At 46.7% G+C, this 25,761-nt stretch overlaps 1 protein-coding gene across 2 annotated transcripts; it reads right to left on the reverse strand.

Moving 5' to 3' along the window:
• Positions 1-1,187: 1,187 nt before the first annotated feature.
• Positions 1,188-25,465, reverse strand: LOC134424688 (solute carrier family 22 member 4-like). 2 transcript variants are annotated; one of them, XM_063168642.1, is made up of 10 exons: positions 25,040-25,465; positions 18,952-19,055; positions 17,180-17,334; positions 13,375-13,498; positions 11,392-11,518; positions 9,358-9,458; positions 8,168-8,382; positions 7,324-7,506; positions 4,748-4,883; positions 1,188-3,606 (listed from the first exon to the last, which is right to left on the reverse strand). In XM_063168642.1, exons 1-10 carry the CDS (start codon positions 25,430-25,432, stop codon positions 3,531-3,533), a joined length of 1,614 nt encoding a protein of 537 aa, XP_063024712.1. In that variant the 5' UTR covers positions 25,433-25,465; the 3' UTR covers positions 1,188-3,530. The 2 variants fall into 2 exon arrangements, with proteins under 2 accessions (XP_063024712.1, XP_063024711.1); XM_063168641.1 differs by having other exon boundaries at positions 13,375-13,546.
• Between the last annotated feature and the right edge of the window lie 296 nt (positions 25,466-25,761).

The raw sequence follows: 25,761 nt of genomic DNA on the forward strand, positions 1-25,761 counted from the left end.
GCTGCTCCCGGCCTCGGCTCTGGGCCTGGGGCGGCCTTCCAGCTCCCGCCCGGCCCAGGGCTGCGGGACAGGTCCCCTGCCCTTCCTGACTTGTGGTCAGGAGCGGCCATTAATACAGGCGTCGGATCTGGCATTTACTGCCCAAAGAATTCAAAAACCAGGGTGGAGATGAATCCTAGTCAATGAGGTGGGAAAGGATCCCGCAGATCGTCGCGTCCAACCTATGACCGAACAGCCACGTCCCGTCTTCCCTTAAACACCTCCAGGGACCGCACTCAGCACCCCCGGGCTGCCCCTTCCCACCCAAGGGTGACCGGGCTGCGACCGGGCTGCTGCAGCCCCCAAGGCACACTGTGAACCTGCCTGGGGCTCTGCCATTAAACCTCATTGGGGTCAGTGCCATGTATGAGCCAGGAGCCTTCGGGAGTGTTCCAAAGCAGGGCACCAAAGCAGGGCAGGTGCTGCAAGTTCAGGAGTTAAAGGGTTCCTCGTGTCACTCTAGCACCTTCCCACAGCTGCCGTTGTCCCTTCAGCAGGCTCGGCTAAAGCTGTAAAAAAGCTTTCCTGACCCTGACACTTTTTTCTCAGGCAATGCACACTACATGCTTAACAAATAATAAATTTAATAAATAATAAATAATATTCTAATCCTAGGCCCCATATCCCAGCTCAGTACCTCGTGGTACTGCAGGAAGTTCACAGAGTCCCATAGATATGCAATTCAGCTTTTGAACTGATCACTGCACAAATTTGGTCCTGCTCTTTATAAGGCTAATTCACATTTTCAAGCGGCTTTTTATGGCTGATATTTTTCTCCACCTCTAACTGATTTTAAAAAATAGTGTACCTCCATTTTTTGAACACTTGTATTTACAATGATCTTTTATCCCAGGCTGGAATCACACAGCTGTGAAAAATCTCAAAGGTAGAAAATTAATGACATAATAGGAGTTAAATCACAAAATCATCCTTGAGCCTGGCCAGGGTCAGCTCCCAGGGACTTGCACCTGAAAGGCAGTAAAACCACATCATCATAAGTATCCTGTGTGGAAGAACTTAACTGGTGAAAGAGCTTATTTCAGGATTTTTTTCCATGCCTGATCCACACTAAATACATTTTATTACTTATTTATTTAAAATAAAGTTCAGAGACTCGCTCTTCAAATAGAATCCACACACAAAGCAGGTTGAAACAATGTCAGTGCACATTTTTATTGCAATGAAGACCGAGGGCAACGACTGACAATTACTACAGCTTTATATACTCATTAGCAGATCCAGCAAGTCAGCTGAGGATCCAAGGTTGCACAGAGAGACCCCAGTGAAGGTGACAGAGGTTACAGATGACACACAGGGTGATGATCCCTGTGTCAGTGAGAACAATCCAGCTGGGATTCCCTCATTTCCACTGTGCTCAGACTCCATAAGGCCTTATAACAACATCACATAATTTTAAGAAGGACATTCCACTCCCCTGAAAGATTATTAAATCTACTGCAAAAAATACTAAAGTGTGATGCTAGCTCGAAATCAATGGTTTAAGTAAGAAAAATGAGACTGGTTAAAACATGGTATTTTAAAAAACACTGCACTTTTTCTTATTTAAAAAAGGAAAAACAGGTTTTAAGATACTGAAAGGTTCAAGAGTACAAAAATATTTACCTTTTAGAAATACCCAAACCTACAATCACATAAAATAAGTCTCAAAATAACAATCTTCATAAAAATATGACCACCTATATTTAACTCAAGTCCTCAAACCTGTCCTATGCTGATAAAAAGACTTTTTGAGAAATTCAGTTACATCTAAACAGTACGTCTTTAGATTAACTCTGTAAAAGTAAAAGCAAGATTAAATACTGCTGTTATTAGAGAAATTGATTGAGAGGGGATGAGAGGATCAGGAGTCACAGGTTCTCTTATGCCATGTTACATTTATGGCAAAAGCATAACTGCAGGAAATTAAAAATAATATTTTAACTCCCAAAAGCAGCTTGAGTTAATTGCACAAGTTCCTTGCACTTGTTATAAAGCTTAAAATTTGTGCTTGAACTTCAGGGAGAGACTCATTCTTGTGCCAAGAGCCAGCACAAGACAACCTACCCTGAACTCATGCATTAGAGATGAGACACTGTGCTTTTGTTAGCCCTTACAGAAGGTGAATCAGGGCTAATTGTTATTTATAGAGAATAAAAATCAGTCTGCCAGGTCTGACAGACTTTAAGTGACCAAGAAGTGCACATACAGCCAATAAATACCAAAATAAGAGGAACTACACTCTTCAAACAATGTAGTGTTCATAAAACAGTAGAAGCACAACTCTGAACTCGACATTTATCTTCATCCAGTCTAGTTTTGCCAAACTTAAAAAAAACCCAAAAAACCCCAAACATATATAATCTGTAGGATTTGAAAACCAAATACTGTTTGTTGGTGTTTGGTTTTTTTTTTAATAAAAATCTCTGTGGTCCCAAATTAGTCCTTTTGAATTTTTAATAACTGCAGGTGAACATATCCAGTATGAAAAATCAGATTTTGTGAGCATCAAATTGCCTTTAAGTTTGTAAATTCAAAGGTTTTGCAATGCAGAACAAAGTGGTATATATTCAAAGAAGAAATTAAATACTTCAGGAAAAAGAAAAAACAACACCCCAAGAGAGCTAAAAAGCTGCTTATGCCCACATACCATGAAAAACCTGAAAGCTATAATGCATGGCACGTTGGGACAGGATCATGGATTTGCTACAGCTTACTTTTCTGTTGAAAGTGGGTGTGACCCACCAGAAAGTCAGCAAATTACAGTCCTTTCTCAGTGCTCAAGATTTTCCCCCTTCCCCAAAGACACTGAAGATTCACAAAGCTGAGGGTTTTGGGTGGGCTCAGGCTTTATGAAAGAGCAGCAGCTTCTACAGGAACAGGGGGATCCCAGGTCCTGGGAAAAGCAAGTGACACCTAAAGCCACTGATGGCATGTTTACAACCCCTGTCCTTACAGGGAAGTCTGTGTCTGCTCTGCTACAAATGAATTTTGACTCCACTTAGTCTATGGGCTTTGGTCACAGATTTCAAAGGAGGCCAGGATGTTTCTTTCAGGTTTTGAAAGGCAGACACCCAGCTCCCCTTCTTCCAGTCAACACACAAAGTGAGAAGAAACCCCAGCATTAGGTTTGCTATTTTTTTTCCCCCTTCAGCAGCTTTTATCGAGTACCTGACTGCCTGGAGTCACTGCTGTGTTATTTCTAAGGCTCACTTCCAGCTTACTCCTTGGCTTGTGTTCAGCACAGACAGGCCCCCATTTCTCAATGGGGACTGTGTCTGCTGACAAACAGCAGGGAACAGGACACTGAATGACAGAATAATGGTCCTGCAGGAGCAGACAGCATCTGGTCAGTATACCATGTAATCTAGGGAGAGCAGCACAGGGGATAACAACTATGGTGCAGTTGGGTTTTGTTCATTTTCCTCTGGCAGCAAATGCATTTTGAGACGATTTTGTTCTTCTTTCAGCCCCTCTGAGGGGTGTGTCTTTCTTCACAAAGGTGTTATCAGACTTTTAGGACTCTCCTTGGAACTCCTTATGCCAGTGGTCTGTTGCTCATTTCTGAAACTGAAAGCAAGTAAAAGACTGAGCACATTCTCCAGGGTATGATCAGACACTTCCCTCTCCTACAAGCACGACCACAATACCCATGTTACACTGCTAGTATAAACACAAGATGAAATATGATGTTTTGTACAGTGTTCCTTGCTGGATGGCAGCAGCAGTGCAGCAAACAGTGCTTGGAACTTGAACATCATTCAGCAACTATAACTCAGTTACTTCAGGCTGTTCATCCAAGAAACCTCCAAGGGGCATCTGGTTTGACTCTAGGATTTCTAGCTACAGTTTGTCAATTGCAAAGCTGAAAAGCTTCATGTGAGACATCTAAGAAGTAATTGTGATAAAGAGCAATATGTCCTTTCTCAAGGAAAGGCCCAGCAACTTTTCTTTTTCTGAAAGCATAATGACAGCTCCTTATGCTGACCAGGAATTAGATAGCTTTTTCAAGCTATTATTGCTTACAGGGGCAAATTCTGTTCCAATACCAATTTTCACTGGGCTGAATGGTGGCTATGCAGCTGCTCTTTAGTTAATTCAGTTTCCCTCTGCTGTTCTAAGAATTTTTCTCACACTGTGGTGGATGTGCATAGATTTGAGTGTTAATATTTGCTTGGGGTACCCTAAATAACAATGTTGGTGGCACAAGAGAACTGTCATTGCTTACAGCTAAATCATAAACCAGAGGAAAAGCTGTTCTGGCCTGTCTCTGGCTGCCCAGGAAGAGACTAGAATGCTGAAATCCTGCATTTAATTTAGAATAGTACCCAAAGAACTTACACTGGAAGAATGAAGGGTCTCATAATGCATATAATCCTACTAAATAAATAGTTCAAGGAATAGTTTAAATAAAGAGTTTAGGAGAGTAAATAGGGTGGAAAATGTCTGGACATCTGAAGCAACAGCCTCAAGGTGCTGTGAAGGTCAGCCTTGCTTTGCCAGCACACATCAGCTCTCAGGTTCAGACGTTCTGGAGAAATTGTATGATGTCATTGTCTGTCAAATTAACAACCCCAAAGAAAACACTCTGAAGGGCACTTTGAGAGCTTTGAAGTTTTGCAGTGGACCTGAAAAAACATGTTCTCTGATTGTGAAAAGGGAGTTTATTCTAACCCCCTGTGAAGTGTGGGCTGAATGAAAGCTGCCTTACCATTTCACCTTCAGCATCTGCTCAAACCTCTCAGGCAGTGGATTGCCAAAGCTCTCTGGGAGAAACAGGGTCAGGATCCCAATCAGCACAGTCAGGCTCCCCATCAGGATGTAGGGTAGGAATCTGTCATAGGCACCTGGCAGAATACACAACATTCCAACAGTACTCAATGTCCACAACTGACAAACCCACATGTAAAATTTATATTCCAGACATTGCTGTAATGCAGAATTAATTGGAATAATTAGCTGAAAGATTCATCAATATCAAAGGTGAATCCAAAGCTGAATTACATCTATTACCTGCCAGCAAAGGGACTTTTCAATTTTAAAGCTTCAGAACGTGCTCTTGGATGGCCACAGCTACCATAATTTTATGCCAACCCCCACACTTGTGTAGCAGCCAAAAGTTTAGGTAATTTTTTTTTTTGATTGGCTTTTTATATTTTTATATTTTCAACTGCTTTTTAAAAATATATTTTCAACTGGAATAATCAACATCTTTGCAAGGCAATAGCTCTGCTGGAGCCTTCAGTACCACACTGTCATCAAGAACCAAATCCTCTGTTAAATAATACAACATGAGGGAATAAAATTGCTTGTAAGCAGTGAAGCACTAATCACTGCCTGAGATCATACACCCTGCTGGGCTGATGCAAAAGAAGGGAAGGGACCAAGTCAGCTGAACAGGTCAGTTCCAGACTAAGAGCTCATTATTGGGGAACTGCTTTAAAGCCTTCCTTGCTGCAAAGGGAGAGAACATCAGGCTTTCCAAGACACACATGAGGCTCTGACCTTAGTCTACTCAGAAAATTATTTTGGACATGAATGCAGCAGCCTCTGCCAGCAGCCTCAAGCTGGCACACAACTGTTTAGGCAGGATGCAAGATCCTCAAGTCACAACAGCACAGCAATGAAAAGGTCTGAAAAGAAAAGGGATTAGCTAGGAGTTAAAGTATTGAAGATAGAGAAAGTGCCAAACTGGACTTGAAAGCTTTATTTTATAGCTAGGATAGAGCAATATGCTTTATAATGTATGGAATAAACCCAGAGAGGACCTCTGGGTATGTCTCACAGAGCTGAAGTTTGTGATCTGATCTCCTCTGTGTTTTTCAGCTGGATGAATGGCAAGGTCCTAATTTAGCTGTAGCAAATAGCAGCAGCTGACAAGTTTCTCCTCAAACCTCTTAAAGTTTAAGAAACTATTTTGATGCCTGGAACAATATTTTTTTAAAGATTGAGCCCATGGATACCTGGGAGAAAAAGACTCACAAATCCACAAAAAAAAAGAAAAAAAACCCAAACAAACAAAAACAAAAACCAACAAAAAAACCCAGTAAAAATGATATTTTGTCTACATTTCTCTCTTAGTGCTGCAATGGAGACTGAAGACCTTAAGGAGAATCACAGTCGTGCTGACCCTTTCACTTCACATTTGCACTGTACAAGCATGAAACCAAGACAAGGCATTTTCATCATTTTTGGTACAGTGTGTTCCAGTTACACTGGAATGCAGAGGTGAATCAACACTGATTAGTTACAGATAGTAATCTCCTCTCCACTTTCCTGCCACAGAGAATCAGCAGGAACCCCTCAGCAGTACACCAGCAATGTTGTGTCAAAGCCAGAAAAGTCAAGCTCATGTTGTATCAAAGATCTCAGCAGGAAGCATCACTCATTAGGGGCAGAGAGAGTTTGACATGGGTCCAGTAATGGAAGAAGGAAATAAATCATGTGTGAATGAAAGAAAGAGGAGATTGAGCACCCCAGACTGAACAGAAGGTATTCACTTTCACCCTTAGTCCCCTAACCTCTATCACTCTTTCCTGTCTGCAACATGAGTAACATGTATTTTATGTATTAAACAAAAAACCAAACCAAACAAAAAAATATTTGTCAGTTAATATATGAGCAGCACTCAGAATGTGATGGCATTGAGTGTCAAAAAAAGCCTATGAGGAAATTAATAATTCTGCTTACAGAAATATTGAGCAATAGGAAAAAGCAAAATGAATGAATGCTGAGATGGCTGGCTTAGAAACTTAAAAAAATTTTTAAAAACCCACTTCAAGTAAACACACTTTCATGCCACTTAACCTGTATTTTTTCCATGTATTACTTTAGAGAGCACAAATCCTGGGAATGTTTGGATTACCACCTGCCAACATACCCATCTCAGGATGCACAGGGACAGTGCCGTGGAATGAATTTCCTACTGCAACGTTTCCTTACTTGCAAGACCACTTCTTGTCACACTCTCCTGGGAAACTATGTGGCATGCCGAGATGTGATTATCATTTCAGCCACTCTGCTTGCACAGTTTATAAACTTCATCATTGCATTGGAGCTTCAGGGATACACGAATGGTCCCTAAAGGAATGAAGTGCCTGATCCTTCTGTGAGGCCCAGGGACCTCCGCTTAATTTCTACCATGTGTGAACTCACACCCAAGCTGAGAGAAAGAACTGGAAAGCCAACAAGTGAAGGCACTTCAAGCTGAGCCTGCACTGCAGAAGCCCAGACAACTTCTCTGTTGTGGCAGTTGTGTGGTGCAAGGCAGGAAGAAGGAGATCTCACCCAGGTAAACGAAGTAAGGAGCGATGATGCTGCCCAGCCTGGAGGCCGTGGAGGTGGCTCCCACTGCCATGTTCCGCACCAGCGTGGGGTACAGCTCCACATTGTAGACATAAAGCATTGAAAACGCAGCTGTGATGCCAAACTTCCCAAGCATCACCAGTCCAATAGACAGGACATTAAGTTCTGGAGGAGAAAAAATAAAATCAAGGTGAGTAAACAACACCCTGTGCTTATTACCTGTATTACTTCTACATCTAAAAAACTGTATTACTGTGTTTTTCCAAAAAGTCACAAATTGGGCGCTTTAGGTTATTTTAAATATACCAAGTATTAATCCCATTCCTAGATGACTCCAAACTCCCCACTAAGCATAATGTAGATGCTCAGGTTATTTTGTATTTTTCAGATTTTGGTTGTCTTCAAGTAAAACAGCATTCTTGAAATGGAACAAAACTCTGGATTACACAGCAATAAACTACAAGCTTGAACCCACCCCTTTTTCACAAAATCCTGTGGAGATTTACACACAGGGAAATCCGGATGCAGATTTTTGTAGCCTGGAAGCACAACCAGATAAATCACAGTACACTTTCAGCTTTCATTTTAGAACTTGGTTCCCCCTGAACTATATAAAGCTCAGTAATTTGACACAATAAATGAGAGTTGAGTGTGACTCAGCATATACAAATACAAAATAAACAACCTAAGGCTGCAAGGGATCAGCATAAACTTGACCTCGAATTCTAAATTTGATCCTGGTTTCCAGTAATTTTGCAGTACTGTTACACAGTACCATAACATATTTTGAATGTTTCATATACTTAAATCACATGTTATTTTGTACCTGCAGGAACCAGCTGAATGAAGAGGACAACACTTCCCCCTAAAAACAAGGTGCCAGATAAGGAGTAGCGCCGTGGGAGGGAGCGGAGGAGAAGCCAGGCGATCACATACGCTGGAACTTCAATAACAGCGGAGAGGAAACAGTTGACATAGGCATTCCCATGCCAGTCTGGAGTGCTGAGGGACAGGCCAAAGTAACCAATTGATGTGAAAAACCTGAGAAAAGCAATAAAAACAAATTATTCCAGAAACAGCAGTCTCTGAATGCCTCCAGTGTTGCCTCAGATGTCGTTACAAAAATAGGATACCGCAAAGCACCGCCACAGGCATTGTGGCTTAAAAAAGTCTCAGTGGCAACCCCCTCTTTCTAACTCTGTCATCCCATTCAGTGATCATATCCACAGCAGCTTGAAGACATCTCAGATTTCTCTGTCCTTCCTGCATACACTACACCAAGTAAAAAGCTTTGTGGAAGTTGTTCACAGAGGCTTTTCACTGCAATGGACTCAACAACGCAATGACACGCTTGCAAGCTTCCCAAGCCAACTACATTCCTACTTGCAGCTAGTGTCAGGATCTCCCACCCTCAGCAGTTCTGTTATATCTTATTTAATCTTCACAGAGAGCTGGATGTTCATGTTTCAGATCTCAGGAGTGCCTTACCAAATGTGCTAGCCAATTCCTTTCTGCTGGAGTGAATATGGACAGAAAGAGTTCTGGTTTGTCTATACAGCATTATTAGGTCCTCATTTCTCATGGCTGCCCAGGCAGGGACCAGGATCTCACTGAGATGGGCACAATACAGAACAGAACAAAAATGCTGGCCATGGGTCTGGCTCTTGTTATGTTACTGAGTTGCTGCCTTTGCTTCAAGAAAAATATTTATCTTCAAATAGAGATTACAGAGATCGGGAGCATTTAAAAAAAAACCAAAACAAGCAATGTACGTAAAAATACAAAAGTTGTTACATATAGTTTTCTAACTATTTTACATCTGAGTCAAGGCTACTGTCTCCATATTCTGGTGTATTAATGCAGTGTGGTTGTGAAGACACTGAGGGCCATGTACCAGCTCCAGACCACTGGAGCTCGACTCTGAGGCTCAGACTTATTATCTAAACCCGTGGCACATGCCCTCAAATCAGGAACTGTTCTATTGCCTGGGTACTTTAGGAATACACATTTCCTTACCACAAAAGTAATGACATAATAGTAATAGTTGCAATGTTTCGGGTTCGAAATAGGTCCAGAAGGATAGCCTTCTGCTGCTGCTGGGGCTTCGAATCCTGCATCTGAAGGAAAAAGGAAAACAAAACCAAAAAAATTCCCACACACCTAAGAGCATAACAACCTCTGCTACCCACAGTCCAGGCAGTTACGGAGTTATGGCTATCAGGGGATAAGTGGTCAGCCCAAAGGCCACTTCTGCACCAGGGAGCACAGTCCTTAGTGGAGCTTGTCCTTGCACCCAGCTGTACTCATGGGAGTTTCCACTGCACCATGAAGATTAATTAGAAAGCCGAATCAGCTGAGCAGGCAGATGAGTTAACGTTTCCTTAAGGATCTCACGTGGTACTTCCAGAAGTAACCTCAGTACCAGAGGCATTGTTCTGTCCATTCTCTGCACTGTCCATTCAACTCTCTCAAACCTTCATAAGTGATGGGAAATTAATGTAGGAAATCAGCCAGTTTTTGCTGCCTGCCAGCACCCTGGCAGGGAGAGAAACAGATGAGAAAGGTTGGTGAGGTGGCCAGGGCACATCACAGCAGCATCCACCACCTCAGACTGGAGATAGAGGATCTAGTTTGAGGCTTGAAGCAGGAATCTTCTGGATGGCATTAGGGTGCCATTCTGCCTGCACACTTTGCCCTTGCTAGGGCGAGGCCAGAACCTGGGGCCAGGCTTCCCCCAGGCCCAAAGAACAAACCACCCTGCTTCTCCCTACAGGACTATCCAGGAGATACCCTTTCCTAGGAATAGATGATGGTTTCCCAGGAGTGTCTTTCTATTAATGTTTGAAAAATACTTCCAACATGAGACTTAGCATGCAGACATCTTCTTCAGGCTTTTTCTGACAGACACTTTGGCACACAAAATTTCCATTAAGCAGATGAGTGTCTCCTTGGTTTATAAAAGTATGCAGGAATGATAACATGCTTCAATCCAAAAAAGTCATCCCCAGTTTGAAAGACATCTGAGGCCTGGCTGTGAAGTAAGAGAAGTGCTTTTCCATGGCTGGTGTAGAATGAGCTTCACATAATGGGAACACACGCTTCAATTTACACGAAAACTTCCACTTGGGAAAGAAATCCTCAGCCAAAATATAAGTGTGACAGTCAAGTGATGGATCCTGCCCAGGGGAGGGGTAACTCGCAGCATCTTTGTCCTGTAGCCATTGCAGAGGAGCACACGGTGCTTTGCTTCCTGCTCTCTCTGCCACAAAAGGAAGGTGGCAGTATAAGGCAGCAGAGGAAGATCTGACCTACAGACACAGGGTCATTGCTGACGCAGGGCTGGAGGAGTCTTTGCACCAGAAAAACCTCTGTGAGGAGCTCCAGTGAGGGCAGAGCCAGCAGAGGGAGAGATGAGCACAGGAACCAACCATCCCACTGTGGCTGCGCTGCTCCCTGCTGCTGGGCTGCCAGCTTTCACCAGACTTTCTTCTTTTAACCAATAGATATGAAATAAAGAAAAAACAGTTTTGAAGAAGAGCTTGATTTTCTTCCCTGTCTTCACTCACATCATGGTTTTCAAGTCCCCTTGTAGCACTCAGGTGCTTTGGCTGGTTTGGGCAACCTGAGGAGCCCCTCAGGCTCCACACAGACCCAGCTCATGTGGGTGCTGGTTTAGGGTCATGCACTCAGACCCCTGCAAAGGGCTCTTGCTAAACTGCAAACTGCTAAAAAAGCACCAAACTGAAATGGGCACAACACATTCTCCTTGGGTTTTTGCAGTGCCCAAAGGACGAAGCAATCTGGGTCACCCTTGCTTTGAAAACCACAATAAACAACTGCTGAGGAAGAGAGTTTTACTGTGAAAAGCAAACAAATAAAACCTCCCTCTGGGTTCTCACTTTGATCTCTTTGATCACTTTGCTAACCCAGCACTTACCACAGGCCAGCAGCCACTGCCAGCCCAAGAGCTCTGCTGGCATTTCCCAACAAGTCAACCAGCCAAACAGGGAAGTGCCAGCGAGGTAAAGCACCAGGATGTGTGGAACATACCTCTGCAGTGTCAAAAAGCACAGCTGGGGCTGGAATGCCATTCATTTTTGCAGCCTTTTGGATAATAGCTTCTGCCTCCTTATATCTTCCCTGGGAGATCAGCCACCGAGGAGACTCAGGAATGATCCTGTAATAAGTTTCAGAAGAAATGATTCAATGTTTCCCCACAAGTAACAAGTTATAAATAACATATTTATAGGAGTTACACTCAGATCTCACAGATTGCTTGCAGCAGGAGACAGCCAGCACAGAAGCGTGTGGGCAGTGTAATTCAAATACATGGGACCTATTGCCATGCTAAAGTAGATGCTTTGTCCTCAATGGTTTTTTTAAAGAAATAATTGATGTCCACCAGGTGTCACCAGATAGACAAAAAGGATGGGAGCAGCTTAGCCAGTGTGAATAAAAAATATTCTTAGGAAACTGCACACGATGTGGAAATGCTTTAAATATGCACAGTGTGTATTTAAAGGTTCTTATATACAAACCTCACCATGTTGCCACAGCTCTGAGGCAGATTCTCCCAGGCACAGGGCAGGGGCAGTGTCCCCTTGCAGAGTTGATGACATTCTCTAATCAATTACAGGCACACGTTGAATGAATTAACACCAAGCACAGGACAGAAAACTTTAACTTTCCTTAACTAAGTCCTTTGGTATTAACAGATGCTATCTTGCTCCCTTTAGCCAGCAGCACTTTTTCCTCTCCTTGGAAAAAAGCAGGTCAGGCACTCCTTTTCTGATGAGCCCCAAAGACTGACTCAAAGCCAGGTCAATAATTAAAAACATCAGATGATTTATATCTGATCAATAATCATTAATGGGACTTTCTGTAAGATGAGCTGCTCCACTGCTTTACTTACTGGGAAAGCTGAGGATCTTGAGACTGCAGAGATAATTCAGGGAACCTTTTGGAGAATTTGGAAGGGAAATGAGTGAAGGAGCAAGAACTATACAGAGCAGAGGGACTTGTAAATCACACAGCCTGTGGAAGCAGTGGGTCCACATGCCAAAATGCCAGCTAACACCAACCTGCCTTGGCAGAGCTTTGCCAGGGCACCTTGATCCTCATCTACCCCCACACAGGCCCCAAAGTGCCATCAGAGGAAGTTTTTTGGCACTTTTAAGTGTAAGCTTTTAAAAGGCCTGGGAATTCCTAGCCCATAGATTTCAAAGCAGGACTCTGAAGCTATGCCTTGGGGACAATTTTCCTGTGCCTCACAGTGCCTGTTTTACAGCAGACATCTGAGAGGCTCCCACCCAGAACCAGCCTCCCCAGAGAACAGCTGCTTGGCACAGAGGGAAATGCTGCTGTGATGAAGGAATTTGAAACACTTCAAGTGAAATAAGCAAACTGACCCTTAAACAGAATCAGACTGTCTTTAAAATCCAATGACAGCAGAGGTGGAGCTGAAAACCATTTTAAAGGTTTGGTTTGAAGACTGAGGTTTAAAAAAAACCCCAACTAACCAACAAACCATCAGCAGATACTTCTAACAAGACTGGGACATGCAGGAGGTGTTTTAGACTATAGAAGTGTGGGTGTAAATCACTCAATTGTTATAAAGGTCCTAATTGCTCACTTACAGATATAACTTTTTCAAGATAGCAAAAAGAAAGGAGTTCCCTGAATAATATGAAAGGACTCTTCCTGTTGTGAATTATTCTTAACTTAAGAGTGTGAGTGATGTGTTGCTTTTCCTTTCCTATTTTTAAACACCTGTCCCTTTAGAAAGGCAGCAAACAAACACCGCAATCTGCCTTCCTTCCGTGCTTGTCCAGCCAAAAAGAGCAAGGCTTCGAGTACACAGCACCAACGGGGTTCTCTAGGTAGTTACTCGACTTAAAATTGGCAAGAAACCTCAAACAAAAAATATCCCCTCGAGGCAGAGCCTTGTGAAGAGAAGAGCGCCCCTCCTCCCTGAGCAGCACAGCGGGCACCGGGCGGGCGGGGAGCGGGAGCGTGGCCCCGGCACGGACTCACCACCAGAGCGGGATGCAGAACAGCCCCGGGACAGTGAGCGCCAGCAGCAGCATCCGCCAGTCTCTGATGAAGTAAGCAAACAGTGGCAGCAACATGTAGCCAATTGCAAAAAATATGCAAACTCCTAATGTAGAGAAGAGAATACGAACTGATTTGCCAAGAATTTCTGTGCCTGTTTAAAACAAGGGAGGTTGGATTAGCATTTTAACTCTTTGGTTTCAAGCATGACTTAATACTTTATTGCATTTACAAACAACAAGAACAACAAAAAAATAAGCTAAACAATCTTAGAAAAGAGCAGCACAGCACAGACATGCCTATACAGAAATGCTGCTGGAAGTATTGGGAACCTTCAGATAAAGAAGCTACTTCTGTTTGCTTTGATTAATGCATTGGCAGATACAGATAAGGACAGGCATGGGGGATGGCTGGCAGACTTCCAGGAGCCTTCCCCACACACTCATCCTGCTCCTCCACTTAACCCATCTGAATTTAAGATTAATTCACTGCTGGGCACTTCTGAAAGAGCAAAGGTCTGAGCACAGCAGACTGGCATGGGATGGAAGGATGTGAATTTACAGTCAGGTGAGGTGGAAACAAATTTCCCACCTATTTTTGGGAACAGAAGGAAGGTTGGAATGTTGGATGGGCACATCAGGGGCTAAAGGACAGAACCAGGGAAGATGCCATCCTCTAGTAATGTTACTGTTCCAGTAGCCAAGCAGCAGTCAGGGAAAGCATCCTACAGCCATTGCACCATGCAGCAACCTAATATCGAGTCATGATAACTCAGACAGTTCTAAGCCTTCCACAGCACCTCAATTCTTTTATTATAAAACACCCAGCCACTCCTTAGCAGAATGCAGTGAAGCCATCAAGTCCACCTCACTTCTCCTTGAGCTCTCAGGCCCTGGTGTGCAGAGCTCTCCTTCACATCAGGAGCGCTGCAAGGGCCATGACTGCCACAGTTTGATCTGGACTTAATTAAAACACAAATGACACTGAGTGAACTGAGGGTCACAAAGTGTGGAGAGTGTACTTGGGCTGTGTATCATGACAAGAATTCCAACACTTATTATTGCAGAGAAAATGGAAAAAAATACCCAAGACTGGAAAACCCTCCTATTTGATAGCTAAATGAATTCTCATTTCAGAAACCTGGAGTAACTGAATAAAGTCACAGTAAAAAAACATGAAAATAAGAATTTGCTGGGCCAAAATGAATGTGTGGGGATAAATTATACCATCTTCCTCTTGACTTGCTATTGTTTAGAGAGACTTTCTTGGGAGAGGTCTGATACTTGAAACACTGTTTTAAGCCTGTTAAATGTTACATTACAATTTGTGTCAATTCAAAGACAGTACAAGATGATGTCTCTCCTGCCTTTCCTCTTCCCTCATTCTCCTAGCCATGCAGTAACAGTTCTTGGACAATACCAACATGCTTTCACAAACCTCTGCAGTGTTTTACAGCCCCAGAACCTGAACACAACAGTTTTGAGCACAGAGAACAACTGAGACTAAATCTATGAGAGAAATTGCACAGCATGGTTGAAAACACCCTAACATTGACTACAGAAGTTCACCAGCAGCTCAGGGGGAGCTATTTCCACAAAGGTGGGCAACAGTGCAAAGAGCTGCATGAGCCTGGGTGGCTAGGGATGCTGAAACAGGGTCTGAGCTGCACATGGGGAGGCAACAGAGGTTTGGATGCCGAGAGTTTGAGTGACAAGAGAAACTGTGCTGAACTTGGGAAAAAACCCACTGCACTCAGGGATGGAGGGTGCCAGGGCTGCAGCACAGCCAGGGTCAATGGGGCCTTTGTAGGTGCTGGTGTCACTGCTGCCCTGCCAGGCACAGCTCAGCCCTGCCTGAAACAAGGGGAGCATCTCCAGCACATCCTGTAATCAGGATGGGCTTTCTAAAGGAGGTACTTTTTTTTTTAATGGGTATAATCTCCTATTCAGTACCTCTATCATGTGCAGCTTCCTGGAAGCTCCTGGGTCTGCCTTGCCACAGGCAGAAGTCACAGTGCTTATGGGAACAGCTGGCTGTGGAGTGTAGGGTGGGAAGGACCACCCTCTGTAAGTACCTCCCTCCTTACCCATGACAGAGGGCTGATGGCTCACTTAAACGAAGGAGCTAAAGTCTAAGTTAGTTTAGATTAACCCTGCCCTTAGAACCAGCCTCAAGGCTGCTGGGGAGTGGCAGCACTGCTGCCAAGTGCCCCAGGAATCTGCCTCTGCTCCCTGGCAGCCACAGCTGAATGTGCCCCTCTGCTCCCTGGGAACCACAGCTGAATGTGCCCCTCTGCTCCCTGGCAGCCACAGCTGCTGTGGCAACTCTACCGAGGAGGGATGGCAGAAGAGACAGCCCAGTGGGGATGGGCCAGCAAATGACAGCTAACCCATTAAACAAGCCTAATGGCACCAGGGAAAGCCAGTCCCCTCTCTCAACAGAAGGAACATTTGCCCACTGGGGTGTTCCTGGCCCTCCCTTCCAGCTTTGTTTCTGCTGAGCACTGAGACAGCATCCCAATCCACGTCCAGCTGTGTCCCACACTCCCAGCGGAGCTGGCAGATAAATTCCTGCCTGATCAGAACCTGCACCTCTGTGCTACACAACACCCATGTGTTTCCACAAGGATTTTCAGCTTTACCCAGTGCTGTACCTCCCAGCCTTCCCATGGCAGGCATTTGCTCCTGCTCCATCAGCTCCACACAAGGATTAAACTACCAGGACAGTGGGAGCAGTGGCAATTGTGACAGCAGTGGCAGGAACAGTTACAATGGTGATGGTAACAAGGGATCTCCCTGCTGACAGCCTGACCTTAACCCTCCTCCCTGTGCCACAGGCAGCAGTGACTCCTGGCTGCTTGGGGACACAGTGTTGTATCCTGTTCATAGCACTGACTTCACTTTATGCTCTTCTCAACTGTTTTTTCCCCCATTAAACCTCATGGGGTAGGAAAGACCAGCATTAACTAGTTATGTACAATTTTAATCTAGCTCACATTACAATCTACAAATTGTAATGTTGATACCAGGGGTTTAAAACCAGCCATAAATATATATTTATACAAACTTTAAAGACAGCAAATCTCAGTTTCCCCGCTGAGACCTGCATCACTCATCCCCATAATCTGCCCATGCTGTTGCCTTTCCTGAAACCCCCGTGTCCAGTGGGAGCCTCTGTGGGGTCCCCTTCCCATGGGGTCCCTTGTTCCCTGCAGGGTCCCCAGGCCATGCAGCTGCTGGGTCTTTATTCCTACACTCTCCATAGTAAAGAAAGCAAAAAATCTTCCAAAACTTAGGTCTTTATCACTGATCTCAACATTGAGATCAATGACTTTATGGCTAATGGGGCTTTGGCAGCAGCCAGCTCCTCTGCTCTTGTCCCCCTGACACTCATGGTACCTGGAAATTGCTGGTTTGCTCCAAGGCTCTGCACTCAGGTATGCACTGACCTCTCTGCAAAGGGTGCAGAGGGAGGCAGGGATGAACCCAAATGCCTTCTGTATCTCAGACCTGCTGCTGCTAAACCCTGGACACTGCCTCGAATGTCTTCTCCAAAGAGGAATGAAATGGATGCTTATTTAGATTCTTCCTGCTCTCTTCTTTTTCTCTAAACCTACAGAAAATATAGGCTTGAAGAATCACAGAGCAAAAAACTAATCGTTCTGGCCTAAAGTAGGAATTTTACCAGTGCAGATTTACCATTATCTAATTAAATAATCCAGGTTCATAGGGAAAAAAAGTAACAGTACATTAAGCAAACATTGAATCTAATGCAAATATATTCATACCCAAAATGAAGGCCACCACGTAGTTAGAGATCTGTCCCATCCCCACAATGAGAAAGAGCACTGTGAACATCTCCCAGCTGGTGGAAAAGATCTGCAGGAAGCTGAAGCCAGTCTGCACAGCCATTGTCAAAAAAAGGATATTCTTCCTTCCAAACCTTTGGTAAAGAAAAAGATTATTAGTGAAACAGCTTGGATTTATGGTGGGGGCTATGCAAGAGGGCACATGGGAGAGCAAACATCCAATCTCAAGTTTGGCATCTTAGCACAAGCTGAAGTTCTGTTCATCTTAAAGAATTTTATTATTTTCATATACACTAAAGAATATTAAAATTTCCAAGACCCACAAGACAAACAGAGAAGAAAAGCTATGAGCAGAAACTTCAGAAAGCCACGAGACAGAGATTAAGGAGACCAGGCAACAGTACAATAGGGAGCCCATGCAAACTGCAAGCCACACACCTGAAAGTGAGGAAATGATGGATTTTAGGCTACTGGCACCTATACTTTGCAACACCATTATGCTTTGAGTGTGCTAGATAGCTTTGTCAGCTGGTTCTGGTCTGAGTTGCCAGACACACTGCCCCCTTTGTCTCACCTGTTTCTCTGCATTAGGATTATGTGGCTTGTGGTCCTGGAGAGGCAGGACAAGCTCAGGTTTTCATACCTGTGGGCACAGATGCTGCACAGGCTGCCTCACCTGCTGCCTGCAGCAACCCCTCACTTGGAAAGGGTGGCAGGCATGGGGAAATCGCTTAGGGACAGGCTTAGATCACAACTCTTTACTGACAAAAGCCCCAAATAATCCAAGGAGGCTCATGTGGGAAGGCATGAGCCAGGCTCTCAGCGGCTGTGCTGCCACCAGGGCACACACACTTCCTCAAATGCTCCCACTGGGAAATGGCACCACTGGGATTTAGTGATTATCTCATCTCCCTTTCAAACAGTAACACCAACTGACTTCTGCACTGGGGCAGGAGTCAGGAGATTAAATTCAGATCACATGGAATTTAATGCTGGAGGCTTTAGGATTAAGACTCTCAGTGAGTTTTGAAACCCCTCCAGTAAGCACCCAGAGGAACACTGCTACCTTATGACATCCTCATTTCCTGAGAGCAGTCAGAGCAGGACCAGAGATCTCATCATATGGCTATGGACACAGGGCTGAATGGAGCAGAGATCTGCACAGGAAATGTATATTCTGCATTCAACACTTGCAAGGCCAAAACCTCCACACTGCTGAGACAATTATCAAATGCCTGTAATTACTTTTTTACATTTATATCTAGTGAGATGCTATGACAACTGCTATCACTTTCAGGTTAACTTTTTTCCTTCCTCTCACATGTCCTTACTCTGTTTCCACCAAACCATCTCTCCTATGCAGAGATTCCATTCAAAGGGCAAATTCCTATCTCGCAGCTCTAGGAAGGGATTATCAGTTAATGTGCAACAAAACCAGCATCTCTAAACTACTAAAAAGACTGGATAAAGAAACAAATGGGAAGTGGAAAGAAACAAATGGGAAGTGGGTTGTGAAGGGAAACCCACTGCATCAATCTGCAAAGCAGCCACATGGGCTCCTTGTGGAGATCAGTCCCTGGGCTCAGAAATGCCCAAGAGGGAGAAATCCTTCACCTGGGAGAGACCAGGTTGGGATTTTTGAAGAAGCCAGGCCAGTAACCTAATTCAGATCAGAACTCAGAGCACTGGACATTTCACTCCCTTTGTTTCTCAAAACAAATGCCCCAGGTGTGCCCTGCCCATGGCATTACCTGTCTGAGAGCTGCCCCGAGATGAAGGAGCCGATGAGGACCCCCACAAAGAAGAGGGAGGTGGTCAGTGGGGCTTTCCAGTCGTCCTCACACACCAGGTTCCACTACAAGAGAAAGTTCTGTGCTCAGACACAGCCCCAGTGCTGTGCTGAGCCTCATCCAGCACAGGGGCTGCTGGCTGGAGACACACACATCTCCATGCAATGGAATTCTCTTTCCCACACTTCCACCCATCACCAGCACTGTTTTCTTGGCCAAGGTCACTGCTGGAACACCCTGCTTAAAGCACAGGAAAAAGAAGGGAAAGTGATTTTCTCCCCAGGCAACTCCATGAGAGCACCAGCAGCTGTCTGACACTGCCCCATTGCCTCTGGCCAGCAATGCCAAACCTGATGGGAGCCCATGTGTGCAGCTCAGGGGCTGTCCTGGACCTGCTTCCAGTACAATCCTCCCATCATGTGCCCACCAGACCCCTGGAGCTGGCTCCCCATGGTCCAAGATGCTTCCACCAGTGAAACAGAGCAATGGAGAAGGGTAAAGAACCACCCCAGCTAAGGACAGCTCCCAGTTTACCTCTGCCAGCACAACACCAGCTGCATCTCTATAACTTCTGGGTCTGACAAAGCATGTGTAAGAAGACACACAGAATGAAATCTCTTTTCTTGCACTGATGTGTTACCAAATTCTGTTCCACCCCACCAGCTGCACCATTGACTTGCCACCCATCACTCACAGCCTCATGACTGCAGCTGGCTGTGGTTGCAGACTTAGGACAGGAGCCAGTGTGGAAACTTCCACCTAAAACTACTCATAACCTCAGACAAGGTTTCAAAAAAATAAAAATGGCATCATGAGCCTCTGTCCACTGAAGTTAGAGCTGAGCATGTCTCTGCCAAGGCTTGCTCCCTTGCTGGTGACTAATCTCCTGGCTAAGGCATGTCTGCCAGGAGCACTTAGGGAGAGGCTTCAAACATGTCACTCTCAGATCAGATAATTCTACCACAATGGTAAGCTAGTAGATCACAGATTAAAGCATGGCATCATTTTAATAATCAGTCATGCTATCAGAGAGCAGGGGCATTGCCTGCACCAGCAGCCACCCTTTGCTCAGAGAATGGATGGGCCAAGCACAGGCAAAGGCTTTGTGATGGAGCAGAAACCTGCCATCAGAGCTGCTCAGCCTCCTCACTCAACTGCAGGCAACAAGGAGCAGCCCTTGTGTTAGAGAGACACCCAGGTGCTGTCTGATGGCACCACAGCCCTGCCAAAAACAAACCACAGTGCATTGGTGGGTGAGCTTCAGAGCTGATGCAGAACAGGCAGGAAAACCCCAGAACAAGGGGGAAGGTGGTGTGCTTTGATGCAGTTGGCTTTGGACTATAATTTAGGCAAGAGATGCAATTAATGCCTATCTTCAGCCAGAAAGAAGTACACTGCCATCAGAGGGGAGTCAAGTTCCTCTGCCCTTTGCCCAGCCCGCAAAGTAACACCAGCTACACAACAAAAAAAGAAGTTGAGGTTAAATACACAGCCCATAGCTCTTCCTGAGAAACACACAGGTATTCAATGCAGGAACAAGGAGACCTGTGGACTAAAATGTGCCTCCAAGACCTTGATCTGATTAAGAACAAAGAGAACCCTGTGGCAGAATTTTCTGTAAGGTATTTTCTTGTCCCTGTTGGGAAGGGAGAAGTGGTGATGGGTGGGCCTGTCTGGGCACACACCTGCACTTATCTGCACTGTGTTTTGAGTAGGTGGAGGTTAGCATGTGGGTCAGGGGGCTCTGGTACATTCAAGGAAAATGTGAAAAACAGATGCAGGGATCTGCTTCACCTGTGAAAGGAAACAGATTTCTGTAAAGAAAGTCAGTAGAAATCAAGTCCAGTATTTAAAACAAAGCAAAATTCAGCAACAAAAACCATGGCATTCAAAGTGCACTGCAGAGGTCTTTCACCTCATCCTGCTGCACCTTCCTTGCCCCTCTCAGGGAAAGCTGTTGAGTGACAGCATGGCAGAACCTGCAGCTCATACAAACTATTGTCAATTATCTGTACTGAGCACCTTGCTCTGGGCCACCAGCACAGCACCTGCTCCTGGACCTTCAGACTTGAGTTGCTCAAGGTTAAGGATCAATGTTTTCAAAATGTCTCCATGGTGCCAAAGGCACTTTGGCTGTAAAATAAACCCAGCTAAATAATAACTTGCCCATGAAGCTGCATTACCTCCTTGGTGCCAAATGCCTCCTATCCAGGTGTTTGCTCCACTTTTTCCCATGATATACCCAGCAAAAATTCACTGTACAGGGTCAAGTCTTCCAGACTTGGGGGGATGTATAAAAAGCACACAGCAGCTGGCTGTCCAAAGAGGGGTTACTGTTTACAGGAACTCACTGCATTTGGCCAGAAAACACACAAACACATCAAATCCATCTGACTTGAAGTATACTTGAAGCTGCTGAGTGAACAATCCACCTATTTTAGCTCCAATATCACATGGTACCTGAGCAATACAGCCCTACCCTACAGCTACACCTCATCTCCCAAATTCCAGCTTCCCATCCCCACAGGGACTCACTCTGGCTGAGGCTCATGCACAGTGATCAAACACATATAAACATGGTAAGGTCTCAGCTGTGCTTCAGTGTGTAGGGAAAGGTGAAATGTAGCTTGTTTTACCCCTTCCTCAGAGCTGCATCCTTCACAGACAGCACCAAGCACTCCATAGCTATAGGAGCTCCAGCCCAGGCACAGCAAAACTGCCTACGGCTACAACTTCCAAAATGTCTCTACTGGGCTAATTATACATTAACCAGAAAATAAGTAATTCTGTAATGTCCCTAGTAAAGCAAACTGGGGAGCAAAGTTCATGTAAGATTCCAGGCAAGGCCTCTGAATGCTAGGAATAAGAGCTGTTCAAGAACACTGTTATTAAATCATTTTATTCCCATCAAATCCCTACAGCCCTCTCTGACAAGCTCCCAGGTACTGCAAGAGCCAATTCTGCTAAGTGCTGCTGCCAGGAACACTGTAGATGGAGGAGCTTTCTGAAAAACTGAAATTGCTGGAGAAGGTGCCCTGACTGCCCCAAGTGCCCCCCTGCCAATCAGAAATCACTAATTAACCCCCTGAGTACAGCCTATTCACATCAGAGGAGAAAACACTAGTGGAGCCTTGTGTAAATGGGTGGGGCTGCAAAGCAGGGAAAATCTGAACTTGTTTCCAAGAGTAAAGCTGACCATGAATAACTCGAGAAGTGTTAATTATTCACAGATGGCCCCATCCTGCTCCCTGGGTACCAGGTCCAGCAATGACACCAGCTCTGCTCAGTGCACAAGTGACAAGCACCAGCACCTCCATACCTGAGCACAGGGTGGGCTTCCAGGGTGGGCAGGGCTGCTCTCCACTGATGGAAAAAAACCAGAACAGAACAGAAAAGACCTTCAGATGCCTTCAAACCACAGCAATTTCTACCCAGTCTCTTGCCTCTGCCAGTCCCAAAGGCTTCTGGTTTCTGCCATCACTAACATCAGGGCCAGGGCTGGGACAGGGACTGAGCAGGATGACCCAGGTGACAGGGCAGTAGCCCCAGCAGAGCCTCTGGCACTCCCTCTGCCCCTTGCAGGGGCTCCAAAGTGGTGTCTGGGATACATGCCATGCCCCAGTGCTGGAGGCAGCTCAGGGGGTCCCCAGAGAGCAGTGCTGGTGACAGCCTGGCTCAAGGGAACTGACTGGATCCTAATGCCTACTCTGGAGGGCAGAATCAGTGCTTGTCCTTGAGCCTCTAATTCATGTTTGATCTGAACATCATTATCTGGAAGTAAAAGAGAAGCAGATTAGTTCCAGAAAAGAATACCAATGTAACAGACCCCAGGAGCCTGCAATAGGAAAAGGAAACCCTACAGCCCCTTCAGCTCAGCCAAGGGATCACTCTGGACCCCACAATGACTCACATTTCCACTTACTCACCAATACTCTTACAGCCCCTTTCCTACATCAGCCTGTCCCAAAGATCACCTTCACTTTTCCCCATCATCTCCATTTTAACACCACCAAAATGTCTCAGTCTGGGATTCTCTGGTCCCAGGGTTTAGCATGTCCTCACAGACCAAGTAACCCAGGTGCTGAGCTGGCATCTCCCACTTGCCTTCAAGCAGCATTTAATAACAGGATTAAATCAACTGAATGAATCAAATGAAGTCTCCAGCACTTAATCCTGTACCATCAAGTTCTGTTCTTTAATTGAGTTCTGAAGCTATTTCTTCACTAAGCTCTTCTGGTGGCCTGTCCTGGCTTGTCTTTCCTAATACAGAGAAAAATGTTGGGTACAAAAATAAGCATCTCAAATTTGTCTAAACTGCCTCTTTCCAGCATTTAATCAGTGCCTGTTTTCCTTGTTTTGAAACCAAATTCTGCATTTTTTCCAAACGTCCATGACAATTTTGAAACAAAGCAAGTATCCTTTTCCATCTGGCTTACAGATGGGAACCTGGCACTTGGTTTCCATCTCTGAATGTGCTATTGCCTCTCTGGCACACCCCAGGCCCCCAGGCAAACCCCACAGCTATGTCCCATCCGAATACTGCACAGAATGCTCTTGTCTGGCATCTTCCAACATAAATGATTTACTGTTCATTAAGAAGAATCACATTTCTCCTCCTTTTGCTTCATTTACTGCCTCTCCCAGAGCATGCACTGACTCTAAAACAGAGATAACAAGTTCATAGAGACACCAGGATAAACTGACCTCCCTCTGGCAGTGAGAGTGGCATTGTCTGTGCCAGTGGTGGCCACCAGGCACCTGCCTGGTAGCCGTGCCAGCCTGTGGGTTATGTGGGCAGCAGCTGTGCCAGCATGTGGGCAGCAGCCAGGTTTGCCCATGGCCAGGAGCAGGGCAAACCTCCCACGAACCCCTGCATTGATCTGATAGTGTGAGGGATCTCCAGAGACTGAGTACCAGTGCCAGCACAATGGCAAGTGTCACATGTGCCAGTGGCGCCCCTTTGAGCAGGTGACAGGAGGCTGACACCTCCTGCCCACATGCCAGGCACATGGCTGAGCCTATGCCTGCCCACCCCTGGCACAGACCCTCCTCCTGTGTCCTCAGGGCACAGACTCCTCGCCTCAGCACCGGAACCTTTCCTGGCTGTGCCATCCTCCGATGCTATTTTGGTGGCAGATGTTGCTGCTGAGTCACAGGGACCCGTGAGGAGGGATCCCCACCCTTTCCCTGTCACGCTCCCGAGGATGAGGAGGGTGGCCCTGGGCTGAAGGATCGCGGATCCTGCCTGCTGCCACCGCCTGCCACGAGGGCGAGCCTGTTCTTCCCTGAAACCCCTTACACAACGGGAACAGCAACAGCGCTCCTGCAGCTTCAGAGGAATCATCTCCCTCCTCCAACGGAGCTCCCCGCTCCGTGCCAGCGTTACGGAACAGCGCGGCTCTGCCTCCACACCCTGGCACGGCCGGAGGACACAAACAAGTGCTCACATTGCCCGGCACCACTGATGTTCCCCCGTGACACTGTGCACAGATGATGCCACTGCAGACAGAGCCTGACAAGCCGAGGGGACAGCCAGGCCAGGCTCCCGCACGAGTGACCGCGGCACCTGCCGCCCGCCGGTCCCAGCGCTGACCGCCACGGAACACCGGCACTGCAGGGAGCGGGGCAGCGAGGGTCCGCTCTGCTCCAGCCCCGGACAGCTGGGCTGTGTTTATCTGAACCTATCCGTGTCCCCATTCAACGCTGCACCGAGGACATGGGGCTATTCCATCACACAGAAAACTACCGGGATGGTCATCGTGCGGCAGGAGGAAACTACCGGGCTTCAATTTTCAGCCTCTGCCTCCCCCTCCACACAAACCTGTCCCAGAGTAAAACCATCTGGCAAACACAGCTGGAACGGCGAGGGCGCGCAGCTCTTTCCTCAGCCTTTACCTCTCTCATCCCTCCCGCCCCTCGCAGCATCGTGCCCACCAGACCCCTTCCCACAGGCACTTCACCCGATGGTTCCTGCTCCCACTTCGCCATCCCCCGGGCAGAATGACAGACCCCGGCCCCAGCACGGCCCGGGGTAGGGGTGTCACCGCACCTCGGTGATGATGGTGGAGCGATAGACATCGCGGCTGTACTCCCAGCCGTCCAGGCACGGCTCCTGCTCCAGCGCCTCCAGCTCCACGTCGGAGCCGGGTCGCAGCCCCAGCGCCGAGAAGTTGGCGAGCGCGGCCAGGCGGTAGCGGCGGCAGCGGCTCGGCACCTCCTGCCCGTCCCGCAGCTCCAGCGGGATGCTGGCGTTGCGCCACTCGCCGCTCAGGTTGGCCCCGCGGGGCACGACGCACCGGTGCTCGGGCGTGCCGGCCAGGAACACGACCGACATCCCGTTGAAGCCATTGGGAATGATGCTGGCGCTGAGCAGAAAGAAGACGAGGCGCTGGAAGCGGCCCCATTCGCCCAGGAAGGCGGTGGCCGCATCGTAGTCGCGCATGACGAGCGCGGAGCTCCGCGGGTCTCCCCCGGAGCCGCGCTCCGCGGAGGCGGCGCGGGCAGCCCCGCCCAGCCCGGCCCGGCCCGGCCCGGCCCGGCCCCCGCGGGGCGGCGCGTCCCGGCCCGGCCGGAGGGCACCGGGGGGGCTCGGCCGGGCCCGGGCCCTGCCGACCCCGCCTCCCCGCGGCGGCATCCCCGAAGCCTTCCCCGGGCACCGCTTCTGCTCCGCCGCCGGCTCCGGAGCTTTCCCTAGGAGGCGTGTCCGGTTTTTTTCCATTTATTTGCCTGGGCAGCCGCAGCCGGAGCGGAGCGGGTGGTGCCGGTGCCGGT

The sequence above is a fragment of the Melospiza melodia genome, chromosome 14 (assembly GCF_035770615.1).
Source record: "Melospiza melodia melodia isolate bMelMel2 chromosome 14, bMelMel2.pri, whole genome shotgun sequence".
Classification (NCBI taxonomy): Eukaryota; Metazoa; Chordata; class Aves; order Passeriformes; family Passerellidae; genus Melospiza; species Melospiza melodia.